The 13,311-nt window shown below is 36.3% G+C and overlaps 1 protein-coding gene across 1 annotated transcript; it reads left to right on the top strand.

The window, feature by feature from the left end:
* The first annotated feature begins 8,662 nt into the window (after positions 1-8,662).
* LOC107644761 (zinc finger CCCH domain-containing protein 48) lies at positions 8,663-13,269 on the top strand. Its single transcript, XM_016348686.3, has 9 exons — positions 8,663-9,600; positions 10,007-10,102; positions 10,204-10,293; positions 10,426-10,527; positions 11,410-11,556; positions 11,672-11,791; positions 11,916-11,975; positions 12,376-12,473; positions 12,733-13,269. The coding sequence occupies exons 1-9, from the start codon at positions 9,151-9,153 to the stop codon at positions 12,875-12,877; spliced, it is 1,308 nt and encodes a 435-aa protein (XP_016204172.1). The 5' UTR covers positions 8,663-9,150; the 3' UTR covers positions 12,878-13,269.
* Positions 13,270-13,311: the final 42 nt, after the last annotated feature.

Genomic DNA, 13,311 nt, shown 5'->3' with positions numbered 1-13,311 from the left:
GGGTTGGCTTCTATACCTCGTGAGGTTAGCATGAAGCCAAGAAATTTCCCTCAATGGATTCCAAAAGCACATTTATCTGGGTTGAGCCTCATGTTATAAGCTCAGAGTTGTTTGAAAACTTCTACCAAGTAATCACAGTGTGACCCTTGTGCAGGCGTTTTTGCTACCATATCATCTACATAGACTTCCATGTTCCGGCCTATCTGTTGTTGGAATACTTTGTCCATTAATCTTTGATATGTCGCACATGCATTCTTTAAGCCAAAAGGCATTACCTTGTAACAAAAATTTCCATGTTCTGTTATGAAAGCTGTTTTACTTTGGTCTTCTGGGTGCATCAAAATCTGGTTATAACCAGAGTAGGCATCCATAAAACTCAAGGTTTTGAAACCAGAAGCGTTATCAACTAACTTATCAATGCAAGGTAATGGATATGCATCTTTAGGGCAAGCTTTGTTTAGGTTTGTAAAATCGACGCACATGCGCCATTTACCTGAAATTTTCCTTACCATTACCACGTTTGATAGCCATGTGGTAAAGCGAATTTCTCTGATGAAGCCTGCGTTGAGGAGCTTCTTGGTTTCTTCAAGTGCTGCTTGTTTTTTCTCTTCTCCGAGATTTCTTTTCTTCTGTGCCACTGGTCAGACTGTTTTGTCGATTGCTAATCTGTGGCAGATGACTTCTGGGCTTATTCCCGGCATGTCGTCTGGTGTCCATGCGAATAGGTCGGCGTTCTGGCGCAGTATGTGTATAAGTCTTGCTCGTTCATTCCCTTCCAGTGCTTCTCCGATGTATGTGTATTGCTTTTCATCTGCTGTTAATGTTAATTGGTGAAGGTTGTCCATTGAACGAGGTCTTTCGCCGATGTCTTCTCTCAGGTCGAGATTGGCTAACATTGTAGCTTCAGCCGAGCTATGTATGGCTTGGACCTGGGGCCGAGCTGTTTCCCTCGTATGGGCTTGCTTTAGACAGGCATTGTAGCACGCCGAGCTTTTTGGTGATCAACGTACACTGTAGCGATCTTGTTTTCCTGCACTGAAAACTTGACACACAGGCAATGTTCTGAAAACCGGACCGGACCGGCCGGTCGAACCGGTCCAACCGTGAACCGGCAGCTCAAACGGTTTGGGTTACTAACAGAAACCGCTATTTTAAAAATCGGATATGAACCGGCCGAGACCGGACGGTCAGACCGGACCAGAACCCGACCGGTTTATAAGAAATGACCCCGTTTCCTTCCTTCGTTGAAAGAAAAGGAATTGCACGCGTTTGTCCCCTCACCCCCCTTCCTTTCTCCAACTCTTTCCTTCAGCAAATGCCCTAGCTCCACCAAAGAAAGCAGACCCTAGCCTCCACCAATCTTGTCGCCGTCTGTCGGAGTGAGAAACTGCTGCTGTCGCCTCTGTTGCACTCAAGAACTTCCATCTTCGTGCTATCGGCGTTCGCTACTTCGATCTCACCAACCCCTGTTCGCTCTCACGAATCGCTTGGTCGCCGTCGTCCGCGCGCTCAACAGCTCTCCGTCGTCCGTCGAAGGTCAATACTCACTGCTAGTGGCTTGTTCTTCGTGTTTTTTTTATTGTCTGTTCAGAAATCAAACCCTCTTCGTGCTTGTTCATCGATGGTCAGTGATAGTCGTTTTTAGTGTTTTTGTTTTCATTGCTTGATGATTATTAAGTGATGCGTTGCTGTTTTCTTTTTTTACTTTGTGCTTGAGATTGAATGCTTTGTTAGTGCTTAGTGCTTGTTCTTAGTTGATTAGCTTTGCTCACTACTCTGGCTTGTTCTGGCCTGCTCTTGATTGATTAACTCTATTACTGGCTTATTAATTGATGATAAATTACTACTGATAAGCTGTTACTATTTTGTTAGGGATAAATTGTTACTGTTACTATTTTGTTATGTTTGTTGCTTAATGGTAAAATGGAAATCAAATCAAATGTTGTTTGTTGCTGAATGATAATTTTTGTTGCTGAATGCTGTTGGTAGTATTAATTTTGTGCTGCTATTAATTTTTTGGTTTTCAGAACCTTGATACAGAAACATGAAGACGATGAAGAGGGCTACTGGTGTTTTAGTGTTTTGCGCTTTTGCTGCTTTGTAATTGTTGACTGGCTGAATGCTGTTTTGCACTTTTTCACTTTTACACTTGTGTTCCATCATTTTCAATTTTGTAATTTGTGATTATTGATGTTGGGTACTGGGGTATACCTTAGGGTGATGAACTATTCTTCTAAGTTTTGTTTCATTGGTATTTCTTGATATCAATGATTGAGTTATTCAAGTTGCTTCCTCTAATTCTTATAGGGTTTACTTGTATAACCCCTAACAAATGGGACAGTGGTAAATTAATTATGAAAACAAGGATGTATTCTTATCAATTAGAAAAGTTCTTCTTGGTCAAACTTTGCCTCCCTATGTATCCTTTTGGATGGTAACATGTGTCATCTTCAATGCTTTTTAATTCTTCATAACCTGTTCTAAATCTTTGTTTCTTTTGAAGGTGTTCTCCAAACTGAAAGAAGGAAGGTTTCCCGGAGAAATAGAGTTGAAAAATCTGATTACCAAAAAGATGGCTAATTCTAGACTTGCAGATGGTGTGCCAGAATTGTGGCCATAGGTCATCTACATTTTGTTAAAGTTAGAATACAGAGCACAAATGATGGAACTGGACCTGCCTCTGCTTTGTAAAGTAGAGGTTGGTGTATAGATATCATAGGAATATTATGTTACAATGTCTTTAGTTGTTTAAAAATTAGAATGTGAACTCTATACTGAAATGACCAAGTAATGCTTTTATTACTATTTAGTCTTTAGTTGTTTAATACTTAGATATGCTTTTAATTTATTACTATTTAACTTTTGAGTTTGGATTTTGATAAGATCATATGGTATTTGGTTGATGATATTTTATGTAGTGTCTTAAATTTTGAAGATATTTTAAAATTTATATTAGACTATAATTATATTTTAGAATGTGTATTTATAATTTATTTATTATTTCTATTCTAAAACGGTTTTTCCGGTTGAACCATCGGTTGGACCAGTTAGACCAGTGAACCAGTAAACCAGTGACTAGAGCGGTTTGATGACTGATTCGGTTTTCTGAACCTTGCACACAGGTGTAATGTGGACACCACCGCTTTGAATATATTCAAGGCGGACCTCTTAATTATAATATTATAAGGGCTATAACAATCTACTATTAGGTACTGAATATCAACGGACCTCGACATAGGGATCTCTCCCATTGTGGTCCTCAGCCATATGTGTCCCATGATGGGGACTCTTTCTCCGAAGAACCCAATTAGCTCTCCCGAGGATGGCTGTATCAGTTTTTCTGATAATTGCATCTTTTTAAAGGTAGAGTAAAATAAAACATCAGCGCTACTACTTGGGTCCAGCGGTGTTTTCCTTACCAACAGCTCTCCGACCTGGATGGAAATTACCACTGGGTCATCGAGGTTAGGGCTTGCTGATATGAAATCTGATTGATTGAAGGATATTGTGACATCCGGGTCCTCCTCCTTTTTTGGCTGCAGTGTTCCCTCGATTGCTAGCATCGCCCTATAACTTCATTTTCTGGCCGAGCTTGTTTCACCTCCGCCTACGTATCCTCCCGATATGTGGCTGATGATGCCTCTTGGTGGATCAGGGGTGGTCTGTTCTTCTTTGTTCTTGTCCGTCCCTGGTTGTTTGCTCTCCTCCCTGTCCGAGATAGTTCTTCTGGCCTTCCGACTCTCGACGTATTTGTCGAGAAGCCCTTGACACGCCAGTCTTTCTAGGAGGTCTTTTGCGACAATGCAGTCGTCTGTGGTGTGGCCGAACTTCTAATGGAAGGCGCAATGCTTGCTTCTATCCACGAACCTTTGGTCTTGGTAGTTTCCCGCCCGAGCTGGTGGCTTCACGATTTTGGCATTCAGAATCACTTTTATGATGTTCTCTCTCTTGGTATTGAATCTGGTATACGTGTTGTATTTTGGTGTGAGATTAAGGGCTTCTTTGTATCCTTGTTGCCTGGTGATCTGAAAGCTTTTTCCTCATCCCTTCTTTGTGGTTGTCTATCCGGCTTTTGGGCCTCGCGGAGCTCTTCAATCTCCATTTGACCTGTGGCCCTCTCTCGGAACTCTTCAAGTGTTTTTGGTTTCGTTATCGGAATGGTTTCTCAGAATTTGCCTGGTCGGAGGCGGGCCTTGAGGGCATGAAGGTGGACAGCCGGATCCATGTCTTGGATCTCCATAGTAGCCTCAGAAAATCTGGTCATGTAGTTCTTTAAACTCTCGTGTTGGCATTGCTTGATTGTGCCTAGGTAGTCTGATCCATGGACATAAATTCTTGATGCCGCAAAGTAGTCAATGAAGGATCTCGCCAGTTCCTCAAAGGAGAAAATCAAACCTGCAGACAATTTAGAAAACCACAGTAATGCAGCACCATCAAGATAAGTAGGAAAAGCCCGACAAAGTACGGGCTCATTGTTAGCGCTGTTAAAAAACATTACCGAACCCCTTGTATGGTTCTAGTGTTGTAGGTAATACAAAGTTTTTCGGCATCTGAAACTTAGTGATCTCGTCAGAAAAGGGGTTCTCGAGGGTGAGCTTCTCCTTTGGTGGAGTGATATTCAGGGGATCTGCATTGCCCTGCACCGAGCTTTTAGAGCTTTCTCCTTCGTGCTTTCCATTGTTTTGTGCAGACAGCTCAGCTATCTTCCGCACCTCCGCCTGGAGCTCGGCGATCTGAGCTAAGAGCTCTGCCTGTGTAGGTTGGGGGTTCCCGTTGTCAGCCATGTCCGAGGATAGGGAATCCTGCAAAAATAGAGTAAGATACTAAACAAAATGGATGGTGAGGTCAGATATATTTCGGCCCCACAGTGGGCGCCAAGTGTTTCGTCCTGGCACTGGGGTGGCCGAGCTTAGCGACTCCGAGCAAGTAGCTGTCGGAGAGGAAGAGCTATACGTCGGCCTGGAACAAACACCGCGGCGGGAATACCTGCAAAAGATACTCCGACGCTCAAGTTAGTGATAATCTCGAGTGAGAGTAATTAAGTGCGTATGAAGACTGAGAGTGAGAGAACCTGAACCTTAGCCGAGGATATTAGCTCGGCTTTATAGGAGTTGTTTTATCCGTTTGCTGTGGATAAGTCCTAGTTTATAGGTTGGTTATGATGTTCTGTTTTAGTGATTAGGTTTGCTGAGCACGTCTCTTATTTTCAAATGGGTGAGGCCGTTCCTGCCTGCTTTCGTGCCGAGCTTTCCGGGCGGCTAATGCGAGACCGAGCTTATTTGCTCACGTGCCGAGCTTTTCGGGCGGCCGAAAATTTCGGGCGGCTGAGGATAAAGGTGACGTATCACCTATCAAGCCATATGCATCACAAAACTAACAAGAAAAACAAATCAGTTCTTCTTAACAACGTTTGCAGCCAGATCGAAAAATCTTGTACCATTAAAGTCGGAACTTGATTGATTCCGAGATTGCTCTAAATGCATTGGACTTTGGCATAATCTCTCAAACAATGAAAAATATTTTCTGTAGAAATGTTACAATGCCGACAAATATTTGAAGATTCAAGGTGACAGTTGAAACAGGATTTACGAGTGAAAAAAACATTGTGAAGGTATAGTTAAAAAAAAGTTTCACTTTCTCAAGAATACAAATTTTTCACAACCAAGTCCAATTTATAAAAGTGATGGCAAGAGCATACTTATCTAGGAGGCAAAAATAACCATCTTTTGAGGTATATTCATTAGGCTCATAGCTTTGAATAATCAAATTTAGATCCCTAAAAATATTAGAGACAAGACCTTGAAGATTCCAAACATTATCTATGGTGTAGATGGTATAAAATATCTATACCTATAGATTTTATGTGTATTGTGTCATTATGTGACACTTGTTCGATAACACGTTTGACAGATCTAGCAGTTGTCACAAGTACACTGACAAAAGTAGGGATTTTGACTTTGATGGTCTGTCACGAGAATGATTTTAGTTTTAATGAGATTATCATAATAATATTGTTACGGTAATCTTTTTCTGGGAAATTGATTTTATGGACTACATGGTTTTTTTGGTGGTATCAAGCTTCAACGGTTGAAGGTTTGGTATTGTGGGTTTGTTAAGAAAAACAAAATGAAAATATTTTTGGAATGTTATAGATTCAAGAGAGAACACCACCTTTGGTGGACGAACAGTAGTAAAGAGGAAATGTGTCAACTTTAATGACAATGAAAATACTAATAATAACGAAATTTTTATTTAAATAAATTAAATAAAATATTTTATTTATTGAAATAAATAATTTATTAAAAATTATTACAAAAATACGTAATCTACTCTTATTTTATTTATTTTTAATGTATCTCGTTTACACTATAAACGAAATATGTGTATTTTTTAATTTCTATATATCTCGTTTACGGTGTAAACGAAATATCTCATTTACGCTATAAACGAGATATATTAAAAATTATCTTATTTACACTATGTATTTGTAAATATAAAAGTATATTTTTTGAAAATAATAAAAAATATTAATAAAAAAATTATACCTCAATTAAAAAGTTGAAGTATTATTTAAATTGATTTAATGTAAATCCTACTGAAAATTAGTCAATGCAAATAGTAGAAGAAGCAATAGTGTTAATAGTGGGTAATTAGAAAAGGTAACCGTATTAATAGTTGGCAGCTACTTAGGTGCTTTTACTTATTTCAATGGTTGGGAGAAGTAAAAGTATTAATAGTATTTCATTTTTAAAATCGTTCATCTTCTCTATTATATAAAATCGTCCATCTTCCCCATTATTTGAAATGTTTCATTTTCAAGAGTTTGACCCAATTTAAATTATTAATATTTTTATTATTTTCAAAAAATATATTTTATATTTACAATGTAAACAAGATACATTAAAAAGTAAACGAGATAAGGGTAGATGACGTATTTTCATAATAATTTTTAAAATTATTTATTTCAATAAATAAAATATTTATTTAATTTATTTAAATAAAAATCCCGTTAATACTAGCAGATAAGTGTTAGGGGACTAACAAATTTTATGATTTGTAGTTATCAATTAGTATCATTAGTGTTTTAATGGTGTGAAATTTTATCCAATAATATAAAATTACTTATTTTTTTATAATTAAATACTGACCAAATTTTAATAAAAATACTGGTCCAAAATTTTCTCATCATTAGTTTTTTCATTGTTATTAAAGTTGTCACATTCCCTCTTTATTAGATCTATAACAACCTGAAAACATTTTCACTTTTTTTGGTTTGAAAAAAGATTTTCATTTTGTTTCCTTAACAAACTCACAATACCAGACCTTCAACCGTTAAAGCCTGCTACGGCAAAAAAAACATATAACCCATAAAACCAATTTTTTAGAAAAAGATTACCGTAACAACATTATTTGCTAATCTAATTAAAGCTAAAATCATTCTCGTGGCAGACCATCAAAATCAAAATCTCTGTTTTTGTCAGTGTACTTATTGTAACTACTGAATCTGTCAAACTTGTCATCAAACAAGTGCCACATAATGACACATTACACGTAAAATCTATAAGTGTAGATATTTTATACTATCTACACCATAGAATTTGCCTATTAAAAATAAGATTTCTCACACAGTTCGAAATATAAACATAATCTATTATTTCACCGACAAATCCATAAAACATAAAAAACTAGAAAAAATTTGAGAAAGATTATGTTTCCTCTAAATCCATCTTTGAATTTTGAAGATTTCCTATAATCTATAATGTTATGAAATTTCATCTTCAATTAATAAAAAGTTTAATGCAAAATCTATCAGTCTTGCCTAAGAATTTAGAGTAAAGTATTATTTTTGTCCTTAACATTTGGGATAAATCTTAAAGTTATTTTTAACGTTTAAATCGTCCTATTTAAGTTCCTAACTTTTTAAAATTGGCTTAATGTTGTCCTGCTATTAGAGATCCGTGAACAAAATTGACGGCAGAACAAAATTGAAACGATTTTGAAATGTTAGAGACATAAATAGGATGAAAACGTTAAGAACAAAAACGATACATAAAAATAAATTTTAATTTTATCCTTCAATAATATCAATTTTTTATGGTACATAGTTATTCAATTATTTTTTAATTACATCTAAATAAATTATTCTTAATCATATTACTTTCATTCTAAATAAAATTATTTTTTTTATAATTTTACTTTTAAAAATTTTAGAATATATTAAAATGATAATAAAATATATTTAAAAAAGATTAGATTTAGTATTTGTTTGGGTGTCATATCTTGATAAAAATAGATATTTTTTATTAAAAAAATATCTTTTTATTTTTTAGCGTGTTTGACAAATTTTTAATAGTAAAAATAAAAACACTAAAAAAATAAAAAAAATATCTTTTTTTACTGTAATATATATTTTTTTAAAAGATCTTTTTTTTTAAAAAAAGATATTTTTCATATAATAAATAAAAAAATACTTTTATATTATTATACTCGAACATAATTAATAAATAAAAATATCTTTTTATATAAAATATCCAAACATAAAATTACTTTACTTTTCCATAAAATCTTTAAAAAAAGATAACTAGAAAAAAAATCTTTTCTTAAAACTCACTCATAATTTTTTTTTTAGAATCAATCCAATTCATTTAAATTCGTAATATTCACATTCCACAGTGAACTCCATTCATGAACTGAGGGTAGCTTCGTAACTCCACATTCTCGTAAACCTAACGCTTCTTGTCTTCTACAACGTCGTTTCGTAGCATATTTCGCCTGAACTGATCTCCATGCCCGACTCTCTCCTCTTTCCTCTCTTGAATCGCTAAATTAGGGTTTTTCTGATCCAAAGTCTTGAACCCTAATCTCAATAATTAGGGTTTTTCCACGACGAAGTTTAAGTCCTACTGTCACCCTTGATGATCACGCAAGACCTCTCTGCTCGTCTTCCAACCTTGCACCTTCAAGCTCGCCCAACTTCAAACTTTTGTGCGTGGTCGATTTGGGATCCCGATTCAACAAGTTCTGACATTTTTTCTGCTAATTGCAGCTAAAGCTACAGTTTTTCAGCCTCTATCTTGCGATACCCTCCCAATTTCGACACCGCAAATTCGCAAAACATCAGAAACCATCCAGTGTCTGTGCTTTGGATCCATGGACCTTGATGGGGGCAACAAGCGCGTGTACCAACGATTAGGTGGACCCTCAGGGGACTCGAAGCATCAGAAAGTGTGCTATCACTGGCAAGCTGGCAAGTGCAATCGTCACCCATGCCCTTTTCTTCATAGCGAGTTGCCAACTCCCAATGTTAATGGTACCTCTTCGAAGAGGCCTCATGGTTCTGCTGACAATTCCGGATTTTCGGGACATCGCCGGAACCCTCACTTCAACAACACATGGGGTCGCGGTGGTGGTCGTGGTGGCGGTCGCGGTGCCAGTGGTGGAGTTGTTGGTGGTGACATGAGTGTAGTTAGGAAGGCTGATAAAGTTTGTAATTATTGGATTCAGGGGAATTGTAATTTTGGTGAGAGGTGTAAGTTCCTTCACTCTTGGAATACAGGGGATGGGTTTTCTATGTTGACACAGCTTGAAGGCCATCAGAAGGTAAAAAAAAAATTGTTTTTTAGGTAAAAAAAAAATTAGGTTATTTACTTCACTCACTATAGGATTTTTGTTCTTTCTGCCAGGTTGGAAGTGTAATGTTTTTTAATATTGTCTTCCAATTATGTATTGTCATGTCATTGCAAGTGTTTGACTTCTAGAAGATTAGTTGACAATGTAAAATACTTTACACATATAGTATTATAGAATCAATTCTTTTTTATAATTTTAGATTCTGTTTTTAGTGGTAGATACATTCCTCTGTAAAATTTGTGTAGTGTGAACTTGAGTCAATTTTGTCACTATTCTTTGTACTATAAGATCAGTTGATGCTTGCTAAGTTGTCTGAATATGCTTTTTGTGCAATAAGAATTGTTGGGATGAAATTTGGTTTAAACTGAATGAACAGGTTGTTAGTGGAATTGCCTTTCCTTCTGGCTCGGATAAGCTTTATACTGGAAGTACTGATGAGTCTGTAAGGGTTTGGGACTGCCAGTCTGGAAAGGTTGTTAGTACCTTCAACATGTCACTTCTTTTATTGTATCCTTGCAAAAAGGTAACACTGATGAAACTATATTGATTTTGCTTATCAATTTTCCTATGCAGTGTGTAGCTGTGATCAATCTTGGTGGTGAAGTAGGTTGCATGATCAGTGAAGGTCCTTGGGTTTTTGTAGGCATACCTAATTTTGTGAAGGTAAAAAGAGGGGATTCTGGAGGCATTTTTTCTTTCTTCTCTCTTTGTAATTTACAGACTTTTAGTTCAAGTATATCTATAAACTCTCATCGCAGCACAGTTAATGTCTTGTTTAATGATGATATTTTGTAGGTCTGGAACACACAAAATTCAATGGAACTAAGTCTAAATGGTCCTGTTGGACAAGTTTATGCACTTGTTGTGAATAATGATATGCTCTTTGCTGGTACACAGGTAAAACACACACTCTCTCTCTCTCTCTCTCTCTCTCTCTCTCTCTCTCTCTCTCTCTCTCTCCTGCGTGATGTATATGTTATATTCCAAGGCATGCTTTATTTCGTGAGGCAGTATTCCATGTCTTGGTTGGAGATTAACTTGTTGGTACTTTAAGGCCTGACTGATCAAATGGGAAGTGCATGTCTTCTTTTATACACACTATTTATTCAGTGGCATCTTTTAAGGCGACTAAATGTACATACACTAGTTTGGAATGAGAATATTGACATAAATTTTTGGGATTATAAGGAATTCTAGGAATAAGCAGTACATGCATATTATTATGTTAGGGATGTAGGTATATTAGGTTAAAAAAAAGGAAGAACCATTTAAGAACATTTTTGAATCTACAAGCAACAAAGTTGCTGGTGCAAGTTGTATCAAGAAAATGTAACCATTAGAACCCAAGGGTAACGTTACGGTGGTCAAGAATGATTTGAGTTATGAGACACCATAAAGTGCATATTGGAATATTGGAATATTGGGTATGTAAAGTATATAAGCTCTAGGGGATAGCTAATAATGTTTCATATTTGATAGATGAAGAATTGTTGGTGTTATATGAACACAAGAAGTCAAGAACTAATTACTATGTCAACTTTTGGGGTTATTCCTTCAATGCTTTAACAACTTTATTTATTTGTTTATTTTTCTTTTTGGATAAGAACCATTTAATGATTTTACATAGTTACGTGTTAGGAAACTACTTTGTTACAACTTTCAATTCAACCAAACATGCTTTCACTCGTGCTCTAATCTTAATGTCCTTCTAACCTGTGTACCTTGGTTTGGAGTATCCACTTTAGTATTTAAAGCTCACTTAAACTACTTATCCTGCAGGATGGATCTATATTGGTATGGAAGTTCAATGTAGTTGCTAACTGCTTTGAGCCAGCTGCATCACTTAAGGGTCACACGCGTGGTGTTGTTTCATTAGTTGTTGGAGCTAATAGACTCTACTCTGGTTCAATGGACAATACAATAAGAGTAAGCTACATAAGAAATATTCTATAAGCATCTAATTCATTTAATGGGGTGTGCATTAGCTGCTATCTAAGCAATGTGTTTTGTTAATTTCTTGTATATTTATGCTATCTTTCAGGTCTGGAATCTTGAAAATTTGGAGTGTTTACAGACACTAACAGACCACACGTCTGTCGTGATGTCTGTTCTCTGTTGGGAGCAGTTCCTTTTGTCTTGTTCATTGGACAAAACAGTAAAGGTTGGTTCATACTATTTGTTTGGTTATATATACGTAGAATAGGCATAAGTATTTTTTTTTCCCCTTAAAAGTTATTATTCTTCTTAAAAAGGTCTTCAAGCAAATCTCTTTGTTCTCTCTTTAGGTGTGGTATGCTACTGAAAGTGGAAACTTGGAAGTGACATATACTCACAACGAAGAGCATGTACGTATGAATTCCCTCCCACCCCCACCCCCCTGATAGTTGGTCGTATGACATTTGATCTCTAGTTTGTAATTTTGACCGTCAATCCCTTGAAATATTAATTGGAGAATCAATTCACTTTTTACTCTTACATCAATGATCCAAAAACCACTTATAAAATATAAGAACTTTATTTAAGTTTCTGGTAATGAAAATGACTCATTTTGCATGCATCTGGACTTGGATATTACCACAGGTTCATATATATCTTGTAGTTAGAATTGGTATTGTTTAACAGTTTAACCTAATCACTCATGAGTTGTGACAAGTTTCTTTTCCTTTTTCGTTTATAAAAAAAAAATAGTGGGCAAGTTTGCTTCATGATATTTCCTCCCCTTTTAACAATATATTCTGCTTGTAGGGAATAGTTACTCTCTGTGGAATGCACGATGCACATGGCAAGCCCATTTTGTTGTGCTCTTGCAATGATAATACTGTGCGCCTCTATGACCTGCCATCGTAAGTAATTTATCTTCCAAATTTTATGAGCTCATTTGTTCCTATGCTGACTTCGGTAGTCTCTAGAGGATTTAGAAATTCATTCAATGAATTGTATTTGTGTATCTCGCCCACGAGTGCTTGATTTATGCCAAAAATCCGACAAATCTGATTGTATGCTTTACAAGAAGTATGATTCGTTGCTCATATTATCAAGTGCACTCGCTGCCTATAAAATGCAGCTAATCCTAATTTTTCTGGCCCCATTTGTGGTGTTCAGATTTGCAGAGAGAGGCAAGATATTTACAAAACAAGAGGTACGGGCAATTCAGGCAGGGCCTAATGGCTTATTCTTCACTGGTGATGGAACTGGTCAAGTCAAAGTGTGGAATTGGACACCGGAGCCAATACCTACCATTCAATAAAATGGATACTTTCCGTAATTTGTTATAGTAGTTTTTTGTGGTGTACCTTTTTGTAATTTTTTTCAAATGCAAGAAGGGAATTCAATATTAAGGTTGGTACGCGGAGGATTTGAGAGAGAGAGAGAGAGGAGAAGAGGGCAGAGGGGTGTATTTGTAATTTAAGTTTGCGGAAGGTAATAGTCTGTCTTCTAGAGTTTTGAGCTGTGGTTTTGGTGTTGAGTTTGTAACCTTGGCACAAAGGCTGTGCTCAAGTAGGAGTCCCTATTAAGTTCTCAATATTTTGTGAAATTACAATACAGATTAAACATTTGTTACCTTTTCTCCTGCTGGTCCTATGTATGTATCACAAATAAATTTTGGTTACTTAGTGAAAAAGTAACAAGTTTGTTTCATATTTTGATCTGTTTTGATATTCTTCCTGGTGATTCTAAATC

This window comes from Arachis ipaensis, chromosome B5 (genome assembly GCF_059453495.1).
Source record: "Arachis ipaensis isolate K30076 ecotype BB chromosome B5, ASM5945349v1, whole genome shotgun sequence".
In the NCBI taxonomy this organism is placed as follows: domain Eukaryota; kingdom Viridiplantae; phylum Streptophyta; class Magnoliopsida; order Fabales; family Fabaceae; genus Arachis; species Arachis ipaensis.
This window is presented reverse-complemented; position numbering and strand designations above follow the sequence as displayed.

Excerpts from the sequence above, each read along its gene's own strand:
- LOC107644761 (XM_016348686.3), top strand. The coding sequence starts at position 9,151 with ATGGACCTTGATGGGGGCAACAAGCGCGTGTACCAACGATTAGGTGGA. Across the intron at positions 10,528-11,409 it reads TGCTCTTTGCTGGTACACAG|GATGGATCTATATTGGTATG; the intron begins GTAAAACACACA and ends CTTATCCTGCAG. Across the intron at positions 12,474-12,732 it reads CGCCTCTATGACCTGCCATC|ATTTGCAGAGAGAGGCAAGA; the intron begins GTAAGTAATTTA and ends TGTGGTGTTCAG.